The sequence below is a fragment of the Capsella rubella genome, unplaced genomic scaffold, assembly GCF_000375325.1.
Source record: "Capsella rubella cultivar Monte Gargano unplaced genomic scaffold, Caprub1_0 scaffold_7, whole genome shotgun sequence".
Classification (NCBI taxonomy): Eukaryota; Viridiplantae; Streptophyta; class Magnoliopsida; order Brassicales; family Brassicaceae; genus Capsella; species Capsella rubella.
In genome coordinates, this window is record NW_006238917.1 from 16,353,056 (window position 1) to 16,377,051 (window position 23,996).

The 23,996-nt window shown below is 29.5% G+C and overlaps 5 protein-coding genes across 5 annotated transcripts; 2 read left to right on the forward strand and 3 right to left on the reverse strand.

Annotated features, from left to right (window-relative positions):
• Nucleotides 1-6: 6 nt before the first annotated feature.
• LOC17880694 (plant cysteine oxidase 2) lies at nucleotides 7-1,664 on the reverse strand. Its single transcript, XM_006284202.2, has 5 exons — nucleotides 1,201-1,664; nucleotides 996-1,114; nucleotides 776-905; nucleotides 466-684; nucleotides 7-306 (listed from the first exon to the last, which is right to left on the reverse strand). Exons 1-5 carry the CDS (start codon nucleotides 1,463-1,465, stop codon nucleotides 182-184), a joined length of 858 nt encoding a protein of 285 aa, XP_006284264.1. The 5' UTR covers nucleotides 1,466-1,664; the 3' UTR covers nucleotides 7-181.
• Nucleotides 1,665-6,541: 4,877 nt separating this feature from the next.
• LOC17880154 lies at nucleotides 6,542-7,796 on the reverse strand. The gene has a single exon (XM_006282894.2). It carries the CDS (start codon nucleotides 7,751-7,753, stop codon nucleotides 6,617-6,619), a length of 1,137 nt encoding a protein of 378 aa, XP_006282956.1. The 5' UTR covers nucleotides 7,754-7,796; the 3' UTR covers nucleotides 6,542-6,616.
• An 835-nt stretch (nucleotides 7,797-8,631) lies between these two features.
• Nucleotides 8,632-9,620, forward strand: LOC17879694. Its single transcript, XM_006285646.2, has 2 exons — nucleotides 8,632-9,006; nucleotides 9,207-9,620. Exons 1-2 carry the CDS (start codon nucleotides 8,641-8,643, stop codon nucleotides 9,618-9,620), a joined length of 780 nt encoding a protein of 259 aa, XP_006285708.1. The 5' UTR covers nucleotides 8,632-8,640.
• A 4,221-nt stretch (nucleotides 9,621-13,841) lies between these two features.
• LOC17878123 (uncharacterized protein At5g39865) lies at nucleotides 13,842-15,481 on the forward strand. Its single transcript, XM_006282568.2, has one exon. The coding sequence runs from the start codon at nucleotides 14,217-14,219 to the stop codon at nucleotides 15,438-15,440; it is 1,224 nt and encodes a 407-aa protein (XP_006282630.1). The 5' UTR covers nucleotides 13,842-14,216; the 3' UTR covers nucleotides 15,441-15,481.
• Nucleotides 15,482-16,688: 1,207 nt separating this feature from the next.
• Nucleotides 16,689-17,370, reverse strand: LOC17880161 (transcription factor PRE1). Its single transcript, XM_006284778.2, has 2 exons — nucleotides 17,022-17,370; nucleotides 16,689-16,916 (listed from the first exon to the last, which is right to left on the reverse strand). The coding sequence occupies exons 1-2, from the start codon at nucleotides 17,151-17,153 to the stop codon at nucleotides 16,764-16,766; spliced, it is 285 nt and encodes a 94-aa protein (XP_006284840.1). The 5' UTR covers nucleotides 17,154-17,370; the 3' UTR covers nucleotides 16,689-16,763.
• Nucleotides 17,371-23,996: the final 6,626 nt, after the last annotated feature.

Consider the following 23,996-nt stretch of genomic DNA (forward strand, 5'->3'; position numbering starts at 1 on the left):
GAGAGACTACAACATTCCGACAAAGCTGTACTTGTTCTTACCTAAATACTAGATTTGTCCTTTGTTGTGTGTGTACTTTCAAAAACCTCTTTTTTATATACAACCAAAACCCAACACAAATCAAGAAAAACACAAAAAAAAAAATGCATCTTTTTCTGGTTTGCTATGTTTCCATTTACATTCATTCTTTGATGGTTGGTCCACTATACATCATTGCTGTAACCGTCAAATCCTCTGGCTCCTCTTCCCTTTCCTTCAACCACTCATGACCTTCTTTCTCCTCTTCCGCAATCGCAACTCCATCCACTGAACATTCCCAAAAAACACACACAAAGATCTCAAAACTACTAGATAAGCGAGCAATGTATTATAGTTTTCGATATCTAAGTTCAGTTACCTAATTGGTCTAGTTCATTGTTATCGAATCTAGCACAAAGCATAAAGAAAAGGTTTCAAAAACGTTACCTGAGAAACTGGAGAATGGGAGATCGAAATAGTAAGTACAATGACGTCCTGCGGGATCAGAGTAAGGAGGACCAAGAACATCAAGAACCGCACAAGCTGTTTTCGCGGTGAAGCAATGCATATTGCCTCCATCCGCTGGATAGAGTATGGAAGTGTCACAAGGTGCTGTGAAATCCGAATCAACTTTCACTTTCGCCAAACGAGTATCCGAACTCGGCTCTGCATTGAACCAAAACAACAACAAACAATAATCAAAAACACGAATCCTTACCAAATACAATGTTATGGTTAATGTTTGTAATACACTTACGGGGACAATCAGCAACCCAATCATAGGACTTGATGTGCATTGTACCAAACAAGAGCTTACTAAACACAGTCATCTCCGGGTGATTGTGAAGAGGGATTACACCAGATGATGGTAAACAGAATATGCCAATCTTGTAACACACATACACAAAACAAATAAGCAAAACAAGAAACTTGAGAAACAAAAACTGATTCAAGATTTCTCAAAGATGTATATATACCGAGAAGCTATGACATGCATAAATGTGAAGATACGTCACTAACGGAGATCGACCAGTCAGTTTAGATCGAAAATACGGCATTTTAGGACTCACACCAACATCCTCAGGTTTGATTTCATCTGATCAGACACAAAAACAATGAACTCGTCAATAAAGTTTCAAACTTTATAACCCAAAACTCAAAAAACAGGATCATGGACATTACCCAAAACGCTTCGAAGCATCTCAATCTTGTCTAGAGACGGGACGGTTCCAGATTTAGCATTAGCGAAAACTTTCTTACAAGTATCGACCAGTTTCTGAACAGGAGAGATTAGGGTTGTCTTGCTCCGTCTTTGTATCTTCTTCTTACGTGAGTTAGAACGAGTCTCGGCACTAGTAGATTTCGTCACCACAGGAAGATTCACATTTGGATTCGTTCTTGAAAGATCTTTCCTTACTCGTCCAGACACAACTGTACCAGCTCCCATTAAGAAATAAAACCCTAGTTTTCTCCGACCAAACAGAAAATAAAAACAGAACCTTTCAATCTGGGTTATCGAACACTGTTGGATTTAGGTTCAGAACAGAGAGGAAAAGAACAGTTTTTGGGAGAAACGAGGAGAAGGTGAGAGAGTTGTAAAGAATAAGAAAGGGATTGGATAAAAGTGGATTGTTTTGAGGTAGAAGAAGATTATAGATAGATTGATTCCAAAGAGAAGAGAAACTAGGGGCCATGCTTTTTTTTTTTCTCAGTGAAGAGAATTTTTTTTTTTTTTTTTTTTTGTTCCTATGGGCGGGTTTGTTTCCAACGGCGGGTTTTTGTTTCTCACTAAACTAGGACTCTTTTTTTCCCTTTTTTTATTTTTTCTTTAACAATATAATTTTTTATTTTATTCATTCTTTGTAGAATTTTGTTGACAATGAAAATACAATGGGTTCAAATCTGTGTAAATGGTAAAAGCTAGCATGATAAATAAATTGTAATATATTAGCAAATTGTTAAATTATTCAGAGAAATTATGTAAGTTATTATGGTATTGAAATAATTAGGTAATTAACGTTTTTCTTAAGGATGAGAATATTTTAAAAGGTTTTTAAAAATATAGAAAACATGTAATTAACGTTTTTCTTAAGGATGAGAATATTTTAAAAGGTTTTTAAAAAATATAGAAAACATGTAAAATAAATAATAAAAATAATTTAGAAAATAAGAAAACTAAAACTTTTATTTGGAAATGAGTGTTTACAAATGAGAAAAATCAGATAAGAATGAGAGAAAATATAAAATAAAAAGCTTCTGCTATTATGTATGATTCGAAAAAGTAATGACGGATATTAAAAACGTATATATGTCCGCAGAGATTAAAAGAGAGATTGAGCAAAATAGGGAATTGTTGGGTAACTAACGTTTTTTTAGAAATGAGAAATTGAAAATATTTTTTAAACAAAAGACAAAAACAAATATAATAAATCACAATCTGGGAAAACATATAAAATAAATATACATAACACGAAATGGAAATCTAAAATTAGAATTTCAAGATGAGTGTCGACAAAAGAGAAACATCCGAGAAGAATGAGAGAACAAATAAAAAAAATATATCTTCTGCGAACGAAGGTAAGTTTGTCATTGAATTTCAAAAATACCCCTTTTCATATACCTCTTTTTAAAAATACACCCTTTTCAAACTTTATCAAAAAATCCACTAAAAATGTTGAAATTTATCCAAATATGTGTGTAAGCTTATAAATATATACACAAATTACTTTTATATGTGTCTAAAACTTTATACACCTTTCATATATAGCGTAAAAATAAATTATAAAAACCTTATAAAAACCGTATAAACCCTTTTAAAAACCTTATAAAACTTATAAAAACGATTTAAAACTATTTAAAACATTTTAAAATATTTGTATCGAATCTCCCAGTAGTAGTTATTATATATAAGTATCTTATAAACTATATAAAACTTTATAATTTTTTATATTTAAAAAGGGGTATTTTTGAAAATGGATAGATAAAGGGGGTATTTTTAAAAAGGGGTACACCAAAAGGGATATTTCTCAAAAATTCTCTTTATTTATTTCACAGTTACTTTACATATATTTTTATAACATACTAATAATATTCAAAAAATAATAGTTTGACATTATTCGATGTTACAAACAGAAATGATGATAACAAAAATAAAATTAATTATATTTACATTTTTACATTTAGAAAAACATATGTTCTACATACATAACATCAATTTTGTTTTTAATGATAACAAAACTACATAAACCATATTATATGGGAATCAAATTTTAGATCTAACATATAAACATTAAATATATCCCATTGTCAATCGTATTCACATTTTTTATTTATTATGTTTTCCAACATGAAATACATCCCAATGTCAATTACATATATAAACATTGTTTTTAGTGATAATAAAACTACATAAGCCAAGTATTTTGTAAATGTAAATGTATCATATACTTTTTTTCCTTTTAAGTTGATATTATTATAGTTATAGGTGGTATTATTTAAGAGAAAAGATTAATGGTAGACTGTAGACGTGCAAAAAAAATTGAAATATCTCTGGTCCAATAAATGACAAATGGATTTTTTTTTGTTTTTTGTAAACATAATGTTTTTTTCTATTTATGGTTTTAATTAGTGATGTTAGATGTGTGACAACCACAAAATGAAATCCCTTTTTATCCAATAATTAACAATTATTTAATATTTCTACATTAGATGTAGAGTTTGATTCTCATAACATTCGATTTATGCAGACTAATGAGGGTTAGTAACATTTCTAGCGTAGCAAATGTAGAAAAGTTTACTGTAATTTTGTATGTAGAAGGTATAATTTGTTAATGGTTAATGTATATAATTTGTTAATGGTTAATGTATCTTAGATTAGATTATTTGGTTGTACATACACCATATGAACTGTTGATTTTTCAATGTTTAGAAAGAGGTAATTTCGCTCATCTTAATAAATTAAAAATATATGAAAAATCATAAATAGTGTAAAAATATATGAAAAAATGATTTTGAAAATTTGCTCGAAACAAATAATTGGAACATTTTCGGTTCGGTAACTAATCCCTGTCTTGTTCTTCATATATCCATAATGCTCAAAACATATTGCAAACTGTCAAACCCCCTCTAAGATATATATATGTAGCTGAAAGAGAAAGAGTAAGTGTATTAGTGGTTCTCACATTTGTTTGCATTCTCACTAGATACGGGTTCGAGTCCGGTCTCTATCGAAGAGAGATTTATAATTTGTAATGATGTCAAAAAAAAAAAATAAATATATATATATATATATATATATATAGCTGAAAGTATTAAATTTGTAGTGGTTTAAAGTTTTTTCACACATTTAAGAAAAAGTTTAATTTTTCTGTTCTACTTCTATCCCTAATTAATATTGTTCTATGATGTTAAAGGTTGTACGAAATTATTATTGTTCTTTTTATAAATTAAAGTATCATTTATTATCTGTTTAAAACAATTTAATCAATATATAATCAACGAGCCAAACTCTAAATGAACCCATTAAGTTGAGAACCTATGTAACGATTTATTATTGTTAACCTACTAAACGTTATGAATGAAAACTCTTAACTAAGTTCCATGAAGCTGTCCTTAGCTATAAATAGCTTATAAGAGTTTAAGAACAAAACGCACTTCCTTTGTATTTCTCTTTTTAGTGTTTGTTTTCTTAACATTAACCTTTGTTATAAGCAATACAACCATGGCAAGGATCTCTCTATTGTTCTTTTTGTCCTTTGTTCTAGCCCTCGGCTCGTTGTCCCTATCCGTTTCCGGAGGTAGAACTCATGGAAGAGAACTCTTTGACTTTCCCGCTGATGCTCCTGCTTTGTCCAAAGAGGAACTGGCTATTATTGACGATTATTTAGGCCGACTAAAAAATAGTAACGGGAAAGGACCATACAACAATGTAGATCCGTTAAATGGTGTAGCCGAAGGGTCATCACTTGAAGACTTTATTAAACTTGGACTTACAGGTCAAGGTCAATACGATGCCGCCGGGACTGCCAAAGCTGGCGGAGGAGACGGATTCAGGTCATTGAGCCCGGGACATTATAGAGGTTTTAATCCGGTGATAGGGGAATAATTTTTGTATGCATATTTCACAAGAACAGAAGAAGGAAACCATGAGTTCATCTAAATTAAAAATTATTTGCTTTTTTATAACAATAAGAAGGAAGAGAAATGCCTTGCGATATTTATCTAATTTGTAACCATATAAAATGTACTAATATGCAATAATTTTTAACTAATAACGTTCTTATATCGCATGTTTTAACAAATGGCATGGCAAAGTGATACAATATAATGTAACTAGTTGAACTTTGCAAATTCAGCATAGTGTTTAAATAACATATCCACGAAGACAAATTCCACGATACACTCCCATCAATAATTAATTTTGTCCACCCTCCACTGGGTGGTATCCACGCAATTAACCTTTCTTCTCTATCGACCCCATTAGACCAGCTCCCACATTGCATATGTACACTCATCTCCTTAGTTTTTTTTTTCACTGAAATGATAATATTGATAACGGAAGTTTCAAAAAAGTTAAAAATTACAAGAAAAAGACGAGAATGAAATTACAGAGACACAATGATCTTTCCATAACCTACAACAAAAAGAGAAAATAATTTTTCGAATACATTGCTTAAACCAAAAACATCTTGTCTCGAGACGATAAAATCTCTCAAAATACCATAAAGACTTCCCGTAAAACAAATTTGAGAACGGGTTTCAACACAAATGGCCAAAACAAGAAAATGGAATTTGGCTTTCTATGCCGAAGATGCATCTTTTTCTACGAATGCTTTGTCACCTCCTTAGTTATAGATGATATTATTATTCGAGAGTAAACATTAATGGTAAACCTTAGACGTGCAAAAGAAATTGACATATCTTTGGTCCAAAAAATGACAAATGGTTTATTTTTGTTAACAATAATGTTTGTTTTCTATTATGGTTTTAATCAATGATGATAGATGTGACAACAAAAAATGAAATTCCTTTGATCCAATAATTAACAATTATGTTTAGTATTTCTACATTAGTTATAGAGTTTGATCCTCATAGAATTCGATTTATACAGACATACTGTGGACAGTCCCCTAGATATACGTACGTAGCTGAAAGAATTTATCATTGTGGCAGCCTCTCCAACTATTTTAATCTCATGAACTTTTGCGTTATTCAAACCACTGACCAAATTTGGCTGACTATTTTACCAATTCTATTCAATAGTCAAAGATTGTGTCTTCCTTTTTGAACAGTGGTTTCATCTAAATAAAAACCAACCCACTATATTTTGTATTATTTAGTTTTCTTGGATCAATGATTTCGATTTAATTGTCACGTTATATTGTATAGCCATACCATTTCTTAAAACATGCGATGATATTATAAGAAAAATATCAGTTAAAAATGTTTGCAACATTTTATATCGTTACATAATAGATAAATATCGCAAGGCATTTCCCTTCCTTCGTATAGTTAAAATTAAAAAAAAAAACATAATTTTTAATAAAGATGAACTCATGGTTGTTTCCTTCTTCTGTTGTTGTGAAATATGCATTAAAGATTAAGCCTCTGTACTCGGAATAAAACCTCTATAATGTGCCGGGCTCAGTGACCTGAATCCGTCTCCTCCGCCAGCTTTAGCCTTCCCGGCTGCATCATACTGACCTTGACCTGTAAGTCCAAGTTTAATAAAGTCTGCAAGTGATGACCCTTCGGCTACACCATCTAACCGATCTACACTGTTGTATGGTCCTTTCCCGTTGCTGTTTTTTATTCGGCCCAAATAATCGTCAATAATAGCTAGTTCCTCTTTGGACATAGCAGGAGCATCGGCGGGTATGTCAAAGAGTTCTCTTCTGTGAGTTTGATCACCTCCAAGAAAACCATTAAAGAAGTTAGATACTTTCTCGTAAATGGATTCAAATCCTTTAACGTCAGCACCAACGTAAGAATTGGTCTTGTACTCAGCTTCAGTTAGCTCTCTTCCATGAGTACTTTTACCTCCGAGATAATCACCAAACTGTTTGAAAAAACTTTTGAAAACACTGCTTACTCTACCATCGTGTTCTTCTTCTTTGAGCGCTCTTGCGTAATGACCTAGTTTCTTGGTCTTGCTCTTCTCAAGATCGCAGACCACGTTCATGAAAGTGTTGATCGAATTCTTGAAGTTTATCATAGCTTTGTTGAGCTTTTTCGATTCTTGAGCGGTGATCTTTGCCTCGGCTTTGAATTCATGTTTGGCTGATATATCTACAATCGTTTCTTTAATCTGAAAGAACCCTTTTGTGAAATCAGCGTAGCTTTTCTTTAGCTTCAAGGAAGTTTTCTTGTTGACTTTACCGCTAACGCTAGCTTGTGCAGCAAGAATCGCTTTGGTCATTAGGGCGTATCTGGTCTTAGCAATTCCTAAAACATCTACAATGGGATTCTCAAACTTGTAGAGGCTCTCAAGGTAAGCCACGTAGCCTTTGCACATTGTGAACATGGCCTTGAACTCAGCGGTTTTCGGGGCAGACCGTGCTTTGCGGTTTAGGATCTCAGTGATTTGGGTAAAAGGTAAGGTCTGGAGTTCAGACACAGTTTTTGGACATGGCTGTTTTCTCGGTGACAACGGGAGGGCATGACCGGAAACGGAAAAGGACAAGGAGCCAAGGGCTAGAACAAAGGCTAAAAAGAACAACAGAGAGATCCTTGCCATGGTTGTATTGCTTATGACAAGGCTAATGTTAAGAAAACAAACCCTAAAAGGGAATACGAAGGAAGTGAGTTTGATGTGACATATAGGAATGGTATATATACTTTGTTCTTATTTTCTCATAAGCTATTTATAGCTTAGGACAGCGAGACATTCATGGAACTCTGTTAATATTGTTTCTGTATTTACGAGTTTTCAGTTTCAAACAAAACGTTTGGTAGGTTAACATTTAACAATAATAAATCGTTACATATGGTTCGACACCGAGATTGGCTTAGTGTACAGACTACAGACTACATAGTGTAAACGGAGATTATATGATCTCTATTGATTAAATTGTTTTAATCAGATAATAAATATAATTATGATATTGATTAAATTGTTTTAAGCATCCTTTAACACCAATGAAAACATACAAGTACTAGGGAATATACTTATACTTCCTTTAACACCAATGTTTTTAGTACCCTTATTTCTTTTTTCACGTTCTCATAATTTGTGTGCCAATATTTTGCAAAAAGAGTCGAACACGACATACTATATTTTTCTCAGTATTTTCCTCTAAACTTAAATTAATGAATTATCTTTGTATATATATAGCATTTTTATTTTAACCCAAGTGAATTTTGTACATTATAGAAACATAACAACAATAGAGGTTGTGGGATTTAGTGCATCTAATCCAAAATCATTTAAAAGAGGAGAACCATTAGATTTTTTACTATTATTGTTCACCTTCAATTTAATTTATCCACCAAGTTCTCTGAATTAAATCCCTTATTTCCATGATTCTAAAGATAGAGTACTCATTCATACATATCTCTATATATGAGACTTTAGAGTCTCTAAAACTTAAAAACAAAATTCTCAATCTACGTTTCTCTCATACAATGCCAAAATTTCAACTCTTGTTATGTTTCACCATCCTCGCTGTAACCATAACGTTCTTCAATGTAGCTTCAGCTCACGTGACAATTAAACCTGTTTTACCGCAGATTCAAGATCCAACGACTGTGAAAGATGTCGAGCCTTATACCATTAAAGTTGTGACAAATTTCTTGGTAGACCTCGAGAAGGAATGTCCTAAAACAGAGAAGTTTAAGGTCTTTTTCGAAACCTTTAAGGCGTATTCCAAATATGTGTGCCCGGTCTCTAAAGCGCGAGGCTACGAATCTGATATGAAGGCCAAAGCTAGTAGCCTTTTTAAGGCAATGTCAGCTCTCAATTCCGTTGAAAATAGATCTAGAGGAGGACAAGTAAGTAACACAATTTTGAAGTATGTTACTATACAAGAAATTAAACTATATGTATATATAAGAATCAGGCTACTTGATATACTATTGGTTAATTTTTCTTAACACCAATATGATTTTGGAAAAACAAAATTTGGTTCTAAGTTAATGTACAAATCATCAATTGGCTTAATAGATGTTGGTGTTTCCTTCTATCGATTTAGGTTAATATGAGTCTAGACCGGGAAAAAGTGGAAGTCATGAAAACTGTTAAACTACTACAATCCATCGGTGAGAAGATTGCGAGTGGGAGGAATAACAAACTAACAGTCGAACAACAGAAAGAAATCAAAGATGGGATCTTAAAATGGATTCAAGTAGTTACTCGAATCGCAAAGATAGGCGAAGAAATCGACTCGAAAGATTCATCAAAACCTCAAACAAGTCAAGATGGGAGCAATGAAGAGAAATCTTCAACACAAACACAAACCAAAAGAAGAAGTCTAAGAGCAAGGGCTCAAATCACAGCGTTACCGAGAGGTAGCCGCCGGACTAAGGTAGGAAACAAGGATGATACCTTAAGAAGAAGAAAATCAAAGAGGCACACAAATATCAAGAGTAGCAAAAACAATACCTAAAGAAGTGGAGGCTAACTACATGTTGTAACTATAACGAGTTTTTTTTTTTAGTTTTTACGATACAATTTTGATAGGAATGGTGTGAATCTAAACAAAGCATCAAGTCTCTTTTTTTATTCTTTCACTAGTGATGGACCCGCACGTACGTGCGGAGTTATTTTTACAAAATTACGATTTTTTAAGTAGATGTTATTTCGCTAAAATTTTGTTATATGAGTTTATTTGATAAACTATATATAGACATACAGTTGTAAAATATAGATATTTTATTACATGATAAAATTTTAAAATTACAATTTTAACATTTTTTAAATGAAAATGATAAGTGATATTACGTGTTTATTTTTTAAACTAATCAAAACATTTCTAACTGTTTGCTTAGAGATGTTCAATCGGATTTGGGTTTGGCTTTAGTTTGAATTGTTTTATGTGTAGTTTAGAATGGAAACCCGTCTTGTTTCTTTCCGTCTCGTCCTGACCCGTCCCGTCCCTTCCCGTCTTCTATCTATCATAAAATTTCTGTTCCATAATCGTTTCTTTTTAAAACATAATCATTTGCCAATGTTTATTATAAGAAACTTGGCAAAAGATTTAGACGGGATACTCTTATTCCTCGTTTAAATATTTATTTTTATCAAACTAATAAAAATCTAATTATCAATCTAAGTCACATGCTCCCACCATTTTCATTCACAATGCACTGTCTGTAATCATAGCATAGACAATCCTTGTTCGATTTTTAATTTTATTGATCATTCAGTTTCATCTTTATTTCTCGTTACTTTCTTCAATTCAAAGATTCACGTTTTAGCCTTTTTGTTTTCTAAAGATTTAGGTATTTCTATTTTTCTAATACATGGATTTATCGTAGTTTTGTTATCCGAAATATACGTTATCTTCTTGTACCTGTCATTTCATGTCTAAATATTTGAAATAAATAAGAAAGTGGAAATTAAATTTAGCAATTTAAATTACATGTCCTCGTATCTTACTCGTAGTTTTATATTTGAAAGTTGAAAGTGAATTTAACTTTATGACCGTGTCTCATAACAATTATATCTAATCATGTTTTTTTTTTATGTGAAATAATTCAGATATTGTTTGTTTCGAATTATATGTTCCCGTCTCGTATCCATTCCTATAAGTTTATATATTTTTTTAATAAATAACACCATTTATATGTAACTAAATATAATTTTAATATATGTAAAATTTCATATAATTGTCCAAAAGTAGAGATTTATACGTCCCAAAGTTGAATTTTGTTCAATATTTTGAGATTTTAAGAATTAAATATAACTACCAATTTTTTTTATTTCAACCGGTTATCCAAAACTTATATATCATATTTGTCAAGGATAGTTTAAAATTTTACGTATATGTGAGATAATGTTTGTAGATGTTTATTTATTATATCATTTATATCATACTAATTTGACATTTTATTTGTTTTCAATTAGATTGAATCATTAAAAATATAATCCATTTATTATTTAAAAATTGCTAATAAGTCGTTAAATTCATTTAAATGTGATATATCCACTTGTTATTTAGTTTTAATCTTAATAGAAATTATATATGTTTATAATCTCAAAATGTAGTTTATGATTTGATAAAACAATTATTTAATATTTGATAATAGTAATGATATGCAAATTGCCAATGTACGAAGGTTTATTTTGTTAAGATTGTGTGAAATTAATAAGAAAAAAGAAGTTTAGAATAATCATTAACTAACGGTTTGACCAAATAAAAATCATTAACTAATTGAATTAATGATAAATTTTGTAGATATCATTTGTGCTATAATTGCTAGATTGATATTTGAATATGAATATTTTTTATGTGAAAATAAGAAATTTATGTGATATAGAATGTTTATTCGCATGATTTTAGCAAACAAATATTTAATTATTGATTTAGTTAAATTTTATTTATATTTAAAAATTATATAATTTTTAAAAATTTTATGATATGATCAGTTATGTATATATACTATGTAGAATTTGATTAGTTGATTATTTCATATGCTAACATATTTTTTTATCTTTTTTTATTTTTCTAAAAAAAGTTATCTTTGTTATTTTAGATATGATGATTTTGTTTTATTAGATTTCATTCTATATAAATTATTAATTTCGAAATTATATTAACATATTAAATTAATAATAAATATGTTTATGTATATTCAAAATATATTTGTTTACATATATTTAGTTTTGAATTTAATTGTCCACTTTTTATGTTAAAAGATTATTATGATTTCCATAAATATAGATTGTTTTTGTTTTTGTTTTGTTTTTTTTTTTTGCTGTCATTAGTTTTATCTTCATGAAATGTTTTTTTAAAATTAGGGGGTGTTTGGCTTTAAGTTGTCCTTCCCAATTAATAGTATAGATTTGTAAACATGTACAAAAAGTATTAAAAATTAAACTCACAAATATAATTTTGGTTTTATTCGTATGTAATCATGTTTTTTGGCTGGCATATAACATCATGAATATCCAAAACGAGCGATTCAAGAGATATATAATAAAGTCTACCATTATTATTTGTTTGTTTACCGATGGAATATAATGAAGAAGAAGATGCTTATTAACTTCATGTGTGCATGACCAATTAATTATTAGATGTTTGGCAAAGTTCCTATGACTTTATTGTTGACAAATTTTGCCAATTTCTCTTCTTTGAAAAAGACAACTTATGCGATAGTATATAATGATGTTATTATATAGACATATATATATATAAAAGATCATTTAAGTATATGCTAGCTGAACATTTATAATGACTAAAATAATAATGTTATTCCAAAAATTTATCCATATTTGATTTTTTTTTTGAAAAATGATTTAACCATATTTGATTAGACGATATTTTTATGACATGATCATCGTATGATATATGTTTAAAATATTTTAGAAATCATTTTCAGAAGAAAAAAAATTCAATGTCAAAACATTAATTGTATCATATAAATTGAATTTGATGTGTTTGATTAGTGATTGACATATATCATACTTACCGAATTTATAACAAGTACATATCAATCTTAGTTTAGATTTAATGTGGTAGATTAAAAAAATATATTTACAAATTTTGAAAATGTATTATATATATATATATATATATATATATTTTGAGTATAAAAATGAAATATTAATATAACGTTCTTACCATTTAATTTCTATTTTGAAATATACATTTCGATTGGCCCGAGAAAAAAATCTTTATTTCGCGACACCAATTTTTATTCGTATATTCTATTTGCTAAACCATAAATTAAGCTCCTATAAGATGTAAACTGGTGTGGATCAAACTTTTCAAATCAAAAGTGTGAAAACGTATTAGCTTAATTGGACGGAGACGAAGCAACCACCATTAGTTTTGATTTCTCACCATTAAGCATTGTTTTATTATGTAGCGCATATATTAATTTATCAGATCACTTCTTGACATGACTGGTTTATTAATATAAACAAACATTAAATTTTAATTTCTTGTATGATGTGCGTGTGCATGTATTTTGGTTTTAAGCATATATAGGAAAAACAATAATTGTTGTGACAAATCCACTTTCTGAATAGTTTAAATATTACATTTTCATTAGGCATTGTATTCATTGAGAAAATTAAAAGATTTACTTATTAATTGCAATTTTTAATTAAAAAAACTAAAGCTAAACATATATAGAGGAAAAATAAATCTTTATTTAAATTCTAATTTCACAAGGATTTATGTAAATAATTTAAAATATATATTAGATTAATATTGTTTTCCTAAGTTATTGCCAGACAAAACACATAAATTTTCCAGCCAACGCCAAGTGTTAATTATTAATGTACTAATCAAAATGAGATTTTCATTAACGAGAAAACGTTAAGTATTTAAAATTCAAAAATCATAACGGTAAAAAAAAAACACAAAATTCAAAGAAGTCTTTTTTCCATTATGCAAAATTGCAAACAAAAATATTTCCTAAAATTAAGAAAATTAAGAAGAAGAAAAAAAATATCTTTAATTGATCTTGTGAGGAGCGTAGATCACGCGACTTAGAAAATGACACATCGTCAAGCAGAAGTCAAATTTTGTTTTTGTTTTTTTTCCTTTTTTAATATACAAAAATATTTACAATTTAAAAATAATAATTACTAAATTCTCTTTATTGCACAATTTTTTCCTCTAGTCTCTGTACAACTTTTAAGAAAAGAAGAAGAGTGGGTCATGACAACGAAGAAGATGATGATCATCATGGTGAATTGTTGATTACCACCTTTAGATCACATTGCTCCGATCTGATTTGATCTATTCCTCAGAAATCATTTGTTCAAAAGCTTAAAAAGTTTCCTCTTTTACGATCTGTTTCATATAGATTCAAAGAAACTCTATTACTCTGTTTCGTAGATTCAAAGAAAAAGCTCTGTTTTCTCTGTTGTTCTGTTTCATAGATTCGAAGATAAAAAGCTTTGATTTTTCTGTTCTTGTTAATGACAGCTATTATAATTCTTACAAATCTCATCGAGTTTAGCGAACCCTTTTTGTCTGAAATCTCGAAACTTTTCTCTGTTTTTCGATTTGATTTGATTTGATTTGATAATGGGTTGTGCGAGCTCGAAGCATCGTTGCCGTAATTGCAGAAGAGAATTATCTCCGGTGATTGTACCTCGAAGCTATTCAATGCACGTTCATCATCCAGCACAACACATCGGCGATAGCTATCACACGGTGGCTCTCACTTCTTCCACCATTGGATCTCTTACTCTTTGCGATTCGTCTTTCAGGCAATTTCACAAACACTTGGAAGACTCTAGTTATAAGAAACGTGTTTCCGAAGAAACTGGTGAGGAGAAAAAGATGAGTTCGGATTTGCAAGATAAGGTTATTGAAGCTAAGGCTTGGTCAAGTATGATGAACGAGAGAATCCCAAAGATTGTGCCGAGAACTCCTATTGCGACGCCTCAGGGAGAGCCAGAGACGATCAATACATGGGAATTGATGGAAGGTCTTGAAGATGTTAGTCCTTTACGATCACCAAATCACTTGAGAAGCTTCTCCTTTGATGTTGTTCGTATCCAACCTAGTCATGATGATGATGATGATGATGTTGCGTTTGATCGTCCCAAATCAAGGTTTCACAATAGCAGAGTTGATGATTTGGAGATAGTTTCAACTTTCAGGAAATCGCTTCAAGAACTACCAACTGAGCAACCTTTTCATATCCGGATACCCGAGATGAAGACAAATCCGCAATTCGGGTCATCAGACGAAGAAGAAGAAGAAGAAGGAAACTGCAAAAGAAAGACTTTAGGTAAAGAAAAGGTTATATTTTACTTCACAAGCCTTAGAGCTATAAGGAAGACATATGAGGACTGCTGTGATGTAGGGATCATACTAAAAAGCTTAGGAATTAGGATCGATGAGCGCGATGTATCTATGCATTCGGGTTTTAAAGATGAGCTGAAGAAGAGATTGGATGATAAATTAGACAATGAAGTTGGAATAACCTTGCCTAGAGTTTTCTTGGGGGACAAGTATCTTGGCGGAGTAGAGGAGATTAAGAAGTTGAATGAAAATGGAACACTTGAAAAGCTTATAAAAGGCTGCGAAAGAGTCGAAGATAGCTTAACAGGGTTTGGTATTGAATGTGAGGCTTGTGGAGATGTTCGGTTTGTGCCGTGTGAGACATGTTCAGGCAGCTGCAAAGTTTACTATGAAGGTGGAGAAGAAGAAGAAGAAGAAGTAACAGAGTATGGATTTCAAAGATGTCCATATTGTAATGAGAATGGATTGATAAGATGTCCTGTGTGTTGTGACTTGTGACTGTGAATGAGCCAATATACAAAACTCAATTTCACTTTTTTTTTGGGGTTACTAATTTTTCATTTTGTAGCTTTGAGTAGGTTTATAATAGATTGTTAGTTTGTATAATGGGGGTTCTGATTGATATGGAATGCTACTAAGTAAGGTCAAAACAAAATTTATGTAATTTTGATAAAATTTGAGGTTGGGATGTTGTTTGTAACTCAACCTTATACATCAAAAAAATTTAAATACTTCATGATTGATAACCAGTTTACTATTCAATTAGCTAGAATACAATATGCAGAAAAAAAAATATAGAGTTTCTCAATGTGCTTAAGATTTACAATTTTTTTTCTTCTTATAAACAAATGTATACTTTTGTATAAATCTAAAAGTTCTCTCTATATAATTTTGGGCCAGTTGATGAGATGGTCTTTTTTTTTAAACGCTGTTTTTTAGATTTGACTTAATTATTTCATTTTCAATATATAATTTTGATTTAATCTCTATTTTGAGGGTTCTATTTGCTACCTCTAAATAAAATGATTATTATATCATTTTTGGCTCACAATATCTTAGGTTTACCATTTTTTGTTACTAGAAAAAACTAAACATATTAGAAAATCCGTATATATTTTTAAAAGATGTAGCAGAAAAAGCTCAAACTATTTTTTTCCATAAAATACATATTTACTGCCAAACACTTTACTCTTAGAAAAATGAAAAAGAAAAAACCAAACATATGTGTAACCTGATGTTTTTAAGTATTGAAAAATAGCAAATCCACCAAATTCTTGCCAAATAGCAAAATCTACAAATATCACTAAGAAAAATATGGCCATTTCTAAAAATTGATATAAAAAGAAATTTGTCAAATAACTTTTTATTAATTCCTTACAAAAGTATTAAAAGTTCACAACTAACAATTTTTCTTGTCCTTGACTGACACAATCGAGTTCAGACATCACAATCTCTGATTTTTATGTTTTTTCTTTGTTAGGGAGAAAAAAAGAAGTAAAAAAAGATTCTTCTACACCAAAGTTCATCCCACTGGTTTATTATAATAATGCACCTGCTAAGGCAACGCTCATGCAGTTCTGCTACGCACATATATATGTCGGAGACTTTTGAGTTTTGACTATGGAATTAGCCCGACAAAATTCATATATATGATTAAAGATCAAGCTAGCCCATCTCTTTGATGCTTATATATACAATAAGAAGATTAGGCTGGAAATTAAAAAAGAGATAAGATCATTATTATATATAGAGTGATCATTAAAGATTACATGAGTAGGGCTTAGCTTGTCAAAAAACCAAAAAACAATAACAAAAAAAAAGTTACATGAAGAGGCTTCTAATAACGGCGGCTTCAGGGCTATCTTCATCGACAGATTCAAGAAGCTGAGACAAACGTTCACTGAGGTTGTCAACTTCTCTGTTCAAGTTTCTTATGTAGTTGCATGTCTCTTGCAACACTTTCGAGGCTGATACCTTCACCAACATTACAAATCAAATAAATAAGCTTTTTTTTTAAAAACCCAATAATATGCGTATTTAGATGCATGCAAGCTGATGAATTGGTATAATGTATGATACCTTATCTGAACGACGTCGTTGACCAATCTCAGGCAATATCTGCCTGAGCTTAGTAACTAGGTCGATCATTTGATCATCGGAGATCCTTGGAGCAGTACTTGAAGATTGTCTTGATGATCTTCTGTTTGACATCTCTTCAGCAATGTGGCAAGAGAACGACCCTAGTTAAGTTGTTGTGTAGTACTGCTTCTTCTTCTTCTCTTATATATTGCTCTCCCTCTCCCACACTACTATATATGTGGCAAGTAGGAGTTAGTAAGCTTTTATTATGATTTGATAAGGTTTCTTTAAGTTGACAAGAAACGACCAAGAAGAAAGAAATATGTAGAGAGATAATGAGAAAAGTGTAGTGGTGTTTCGAATACACTTTGAATTATAAAGAAGTTGAGAATGTGATAAGAGAGATTTAATAAATAGACCAAAAGGACCACAAAAGAGAGAGAGACGAAGAGCAATAAACCTCGACAATGATGTCACGGGAGAAGAAAGCGATAGGTTTGAATGCTCTTTTAACCACAAAAAAAAACTTCGAAATCAATATGTTTTTTTTCTTTCTATCTTCTAACTACATATATATTTCTTTAAGTCGAGACTAGTTATTTCACAAACGTTTTCAATCATTGGTTAGTTATAGTGTATATTTCAAATGACAAATATATATAGTTCTTACACATGTTTCAGGGATAGTTAAACCCTTAATCAAAAGAAAAAGAAATTCAAGATTAGTTTGCACTTTGATCCATAATCTCTCAACTATCCCAAAATAGGGAAAATAAAATAAGACTAAACTTATTCACAACATGCATCCTCATTTTAATCAATAAAACTAATTAACCATCACTTCGATTACTTTATATACCACTTACTTTTATCATAACAGCTACTTCAATAATAAAAAAGAAATAATAATTTTATATCGAAAAGTTACATTTTTATCATTTTTAAATTTCATATTCTACGGTTTCCGCTCACTTGAGTAATGGTTGAAGCAAAAAAAAATCAGAAAGTAACAACAAACTTTGATATTGTCATTAACCATAGCAAAAGAATGTATAGTTTGGACTACATATTGCTGCATAAATTATCATTTAAACGATCAACTTCTCCCGTAATTATATTTATGCTACTATCACCAATATCATTCTTTTAACTAGTTCAGGACGAATTTGCAATCAGAAATTATATGTTACACTTCAAATGAAAAGAGAGAGAGAGAGAGTCAAATAGTATGTTCATCAGTCATATTTATATCATATAACTTACATGATTCATATACATAGGCACTACAAATATATACATATGCTTAATCATTGAGAAATTCACAGTATACCTAATTTCATATACATAACGAATAAACAAATGGTACTAAAAAGGTTTGAATAAGTGGAGGAGATTTGAAATAATTAAATAGAAGAAACTAAGAGTTCCCAAAGATGGGGTTGATGAAGGTCAAGATAAGTGTTTCATGTTCATCTAACATTGTGGCCCTTCATCTGCAATGTCACAAAAAGGCAACTACCATGTGATGACATGACTCTTTCTTCATTCATTAATTTTTTTTTGCAACATTAGGATTTCATATTATGGCCTAAATTAATCTCAGCCTCTATATATTTGCCAAATAAATCATACCAAATTTGTGCTCCACATTATCTTTTATATGTCTCCATTGGTATATTTTGTGATATAGAACATTTTAGTGATAGAATTAGAGATCCGTTGATTTTAAAATTATCCGAAAACTAGAGTTCAAATTTTTTTTCTCAAAACATATAAAAAAATCTTGAGTTTGTAAATACTCTTCACAATAGTTTACAGTGACTTATCAAAACTTATTTAAAAATTTCAGTTAACCAATTCGAGTATTTAAACTATTTTCTATTTAAACTGTCCATTAGTTCATGTACCCAAGAAATAGTAAATATAAGAAAAAATAACAACTTTTTATAAAACGTGAAAACCAATATCAACGCTTAATTTAACTTCGTCGGTCACTTTAACTTTCGACAAAAATATTCTGGTAATAATGAAACCATTTATTCAAAACTTCTTCGTACACTTACACTTCGACTAAAATTCTAAAACTATATAACTTATTTTAAAATATATCTTTTATTTTGAAGTGATTAAAATGCATGTCTCATTGTTCATAATTCATATAACTTATTTTTAAGAGATTAATTGGTTCCTCATTGGTTGAGTATTATTCTCAAAAACATGGACTACGTCACGTGTCAACACCATGTCTCGTGCTACGTACATGCTGCCCTCGGGTCCATAAGATCAAAATTTTAGATATCTTGTTGTCCAATAACATTATCAATAAAGATCCGACAAGTATATATGTATCAGTCGAAAAAATAATAAGTATCTCTATGTGAACGTATTGTTGTATATATAAATTTATATTAGTATAAAATTTATATATAATCCGAAATCTCTCATTATCCCTCCCCAAAAATGTTTTATTTGTGTGGTAATTTATCACTACAATGCTAATAGTAATCAAGTGAAAAGTATGGTAAAAACTTGCAAACAAAACGTGTCTGTTATATAGCTAAACATTTACTTTAATCGACATCATCCGACAAGAGATTCACACTGATAATTACATAGTCATTGTGATTGATATGTGGATCAGACAAAAACCATAAGTATATCATTCTATGATCTATCCACCACAAAATATTTAACGCAAACATTAATTATTTTTTACGCATTTTCTTAATAAATAATGCATGCTCGTATATACTTTTTACGGTTTTGTGCAAAAAGCCATCCAAATCTCTATTTTTTTTGTAATTTTATTCTTCAATTTTCCAATCTAACCCATCTTTGTCATCGTCAAAATTGTATAGTATTGATAAATAGTATGTTAAATCGAATTGCTGATGGGGAGACCAAAACTACATTTTAAATATTAAAAATCTAATTTATGTGACTTTATAAACGTTTAATATATATATATATATATATATATATATATATATATATAAATAAGTGTTTATTGCATATTATTTGATTTCGTGTGAGTAATATGCATTTTTGGATATGAAAAATAAAATATAAAAAAATTGCCACTCGAAATTTTATTTACACAAAACCCTACGTTTTATATCATTAATGCCCGTAATCGAAAACCCTACTTTTTTATATCAATAATGCACATAATCGGAGAAAGCATTAACTAGTTTTCTTATATAATGTGTGAATACAAGAATATAATAAAATATAAGTGTGTTGGTGTATGTGTGTTATTGTGTTTGTGGTTAATATGATGAAACAAAATACAAGATTAATAAAGAAAGTGACCATTCTAATATAATTGCAAAGGGGAGATTTAACATGTTAGTCCATGTGGGTTCGGGTACTAAATGTTTGGTCTCATAGGCTCCACGATGTTTTTGTGTCTTATCTTTTTTTCCAAGCAATTAATATTCACACCTTTACAAACATGTTGTAAAAACGACTAATCATGTAGAAATGAACGACTCGTTCTATAAGTAATTTATCTAAAATAAAATAAAATAAAAAATCACTTTGGACAAGAATAAGTTGAGAATACGATTTAATATGCATTAATGCAACCAATCATATCATTATCATCACGGTAAACAAAAATGACACTTAAAAATGGCATCTTCGATTCCGAAGATTTAAATTGTATTCAGTTTTTTTGCATAAATATTTGATCATCTCTATTAGAGTATTAGAGTTCCTTGTCCAAAAAACAAAAAAAAATTGAATAACATATAAGTGTTGTTGTAATCTTCCTTTTTCAAACTAGTTTTTCATATGTGAATTATGTCCACACTAATATGGTATAAGAGTCGATGTTAAAAAAAATCGAAAATGAGTTATCACCAATGAATATCCAATCTTACAAACTTCATGCTTGAGATGTCAATTCTTGACTCTTGAGCGTGAGAATGATAATACCATATTGGAAAAACCAAAAGAAAATAGGGCAATATATAAATGTTATGGCAACAAAGATTTCCATATATCTTATTTTGGAGGGCATTATTGGATCATTGATTTTGATGGATTTGGAAATCCAAACAAAAATCATATGTTGTTCAATCATTGATTTTAAAATAACTATCAAAGTTATACTTGCTTTATTTTTTTGGTGAGAGAGAGGGAGACAAAGCCTCCCTCATATTATTAAACTAAAAAAAATAAACTTACAACCGCATAAAACGTAAATGTTCAACCCCATTTGCATCCTCCAACAAAATGGAATGCACAACATCAGGGCAAAAATCAAGAGCAAGAAAACCTAAATCCAAAGAGAAAGCATAGTTAGCTAATCCGTCTGCGAGACGATTAGCTTCCCTATACACATGCGTAACTCGAACTATCCAGTCCCGTGAAATAAAGCCATGGCACAATCGTACCAGGAAAGACAGCGGATGATACTTGCTTTATGGATTTAACATATGAGTGACTATTAGAATTTATGAAATGTACAACTAAGAATTGTTTTGCCATCACATCCCAAGCAAAGCATAGACATATATTGTGTAGTGTAAATAGTAGACTTTTGTGGTGTTACTACGCGATAATTTATAAATATCGTTCTAACACTTTCCACACATGCTAAAAGAAACATATATTAAAATCTATTTCATATCTTTCAAATTTTGAATCGAAGTTTTGATATACATATATATTTAAAATTTTGAAGTTGAATGAAGTATTTTGATCCAAATTTTATATTATACTAGCAGTTGACCCGCGCTCCGCGCGGGAGGTTTATAATTTTGTTTTGTTGATTTTTTATTCATATTGTGATATTTTATTATTTTTTAATTGATTTTCAAAAAATGTTATAAGTATTTTCTCTTTAATTATTATCTTTCAATACTCAAATTTGGATTAAAAGCATTTGATTCAATTTATGAAATATCATTTTTTTCTTTTTGATCATGTTATAAACTAATATTTGACTTTCATATTATTTTTCCTCTTTATAATTTTTTATATACAATTACATAAATGCTGTTTTAGTCTACCATAAATTTAAATTTTACTTCCATTCTAAAACTCAGTAACATATTTAAAATATTAAATTATGATCAATTTAAAATGAAAGTTGAATTATATTATTACCACTAATAAAAAAATTAAAGTATTGTTTTTCTTATTTTAACATTTCATTTTTTTACATAATTTATTTTTATGTATAAAAACTTTATATTAATTAAATAAGTAACATAAATATGCAATAAATGAATGTTTTAAATTTATTTTAATGTTTAAACAAAAATGTGGCTTACGTGGATGCTTAGGTGGCATCATGAGAAGAGAGAAAAAGCTAACTTTATATATATACTAGTCGGTTGCCCGCGCTACGCGCGAGAGTTTATTATATTGTTTATGAGTAATTGGTTCGTATTTTATTTCCAACTTATTTTTTTCACTATACCATACTTTACTTTTTAAAACTTAAATTGTGTTTGTATAGAAAAACTATTGAGTTTTACCTTCATTAGTCGTTGAGAAATTAAGTATGTATAGTATAAGTCGAAGTGTGGGCGTCAATGGAAGTGCGGTTGAGAATCATTGAGAAACGTGTGCTATTAGGGTTTTTACCAAATATAGATCTAAATGCTAATATTTTGGGCCCTTTTATATGTTGGCATGAAATTTGAACATGATTTGTGGGTTTCGGGCGGATTGTTGTATTTTTAATTGTTTACATTATCTCTTTATATATTGTCATAATTTATTATTTTTTGTTTTGCGTTTTCCTTTTTTGGATTTGTCGTACTTTATATCTCGTAATGATCATTTATATACTATTATATATTTTTCTGATTTTCTGTTTTATATATTTTTTTGTTTCTTCATATGGAACAATTTTTAAATTTAACATATTAGTATAATTTACTTTATATTTAGTTTATTTCATTTAATAATGTTTTATTTTAATTTTCAATTTTATGAAATATAGTTATTTTTTTATTTTGTTTATTAGTTTAACATATGTGTTGTATTGGAAACAAATAGTTAAATTCATATTGGAAACTTTTAAGGAAATATTATTTTTATTTTTACCGTTTTATATGTTTATTAAAAATAAGAATTCATGTTTCGGTCCGACCTATCTCACTTATGTTAGAAAAATTTTTGAGACATAAATTAGATAGATTTATATTCTCAAAATTTCTTACTTTTTGTTTTATTCCCGTTAAATCCCATTATATTTAGGTTTACATTGTGTAAATATAATCAGATATATTTTAAACATTCACTAAAAACTATAATCTATTACTTATATATTTGTTAGTATAATCGATAATTAGTAAGTTTTTTAAACTCTTAATCAATTATCTTTTTTAGTTTTATAATGTATAATATAAAAAGACCTTTCATATTCATTTTGAAAAAACTTATTTACATAGGTTTAAATATTAAAATTAAATGATAAAATGGTATAATTAATTTTAAAAATTAAATAATAAAATGAGGTGGATGATGATGTGGCTTAAGGAGAAGAGAGAAAAAGTTAACTTTATATATATAGATAATCTATAAAACAAAAAAAATCTTATGATATCAAAAATTTTATATCATGATCCAAATTTCACTGGTTTATATATATTCGAGTAGGGTATCAAATTTTAATAATAAGGAAGACGTAACACAACACACTATGGTCCAGGTCGAGACCAACATACATACATGGTCCCCTTTAACCCAATTATCTCTCATAATGACACAATCATGCTTCTTGCATATAGGCTTCTTCTTGAGTTCTACAAAACAACGAGAACCTCATCTACAGCAAAAAAAAAGCTTCAATCTCATTATGTAAATAACTACACCTATTCATTATATTGTTTCAGTTGTTGTTACCTAAGATCAGAAGTTACATCACTTCAGAATTGTTCGACCACATATACAAATGTGGTGGACAAAATTACGTATGCTATGTATGATGTATATACAAGTTTATATATTGAATCA

Excerpts from the sequence above, each read along its gene's own strand:
- LOC17880694 (XM_006284202.2), bottom strand. The coding sequence starts at position 1,465 with ATGGGAGCTGGTACAGTTGTGTCTGGACGAGTAAGGAAAGATCTTTCA. Across the intron at positions 1,115-1,200 it reads GATGCTTCGAAGCGTTTTGG|ATGAAATCAAACCTGAGGAT; the intron begins GTAATGTCCATG and ends GTGTCTGATCAG. Across the intron at positions 685-775 it reads TTGGGTTGCTGATTGTCCCC|AGCCGAGTTCGGATACTCGT; the intron begins GTAAGTGTATTA and ends GGTTCAATGCAG.
- LOC17880154 (XM_006282894.2), bottom strand. The coding sequence starts at position 7,753 with ATGGCAAGGATCTCTCTGTTGTTCTTTTTAGCCTTTGTTCTAGCCCTT.
- LOC17879694 (XM_006285646.2), top strand. The coding sequence starts at position 8,641 with ATGCCAAAATTTCAACTCTTGTTATGTTTCACCATCCTCGCTGTAACC. Across the intron at positions 9,007-9,206 it reads ATAGATCTAGAGGAGGACAA|GTTAATATGAGTCTAGACCG; the intron begins GTAAGTAACACA and ends CTATCGATTTAG.
- LOC17878123 (XM_006282568.2), top strand. The coding sequence starts at position 14,217 with ATGGGTTGTGCGAGCTCGAAGCATCGTTGCCGTAATTGCAGAAGAGAA.
- LOC17880161 (XM_006284778.2), bottom strand. The coding sequence starts at position 17,153 with ATGTCAAACAGAAGATCATCAAGACAATCTTCAAGTACTGCTCCAAGG. Across the intron at positions 16,917-17,021 it reads AACGACGTCGTTCAGATAAG|GTATCAGCCTCGAAAGTGTT; the intron begins GTATCATACATT and ends ATGTTGGTGAAG.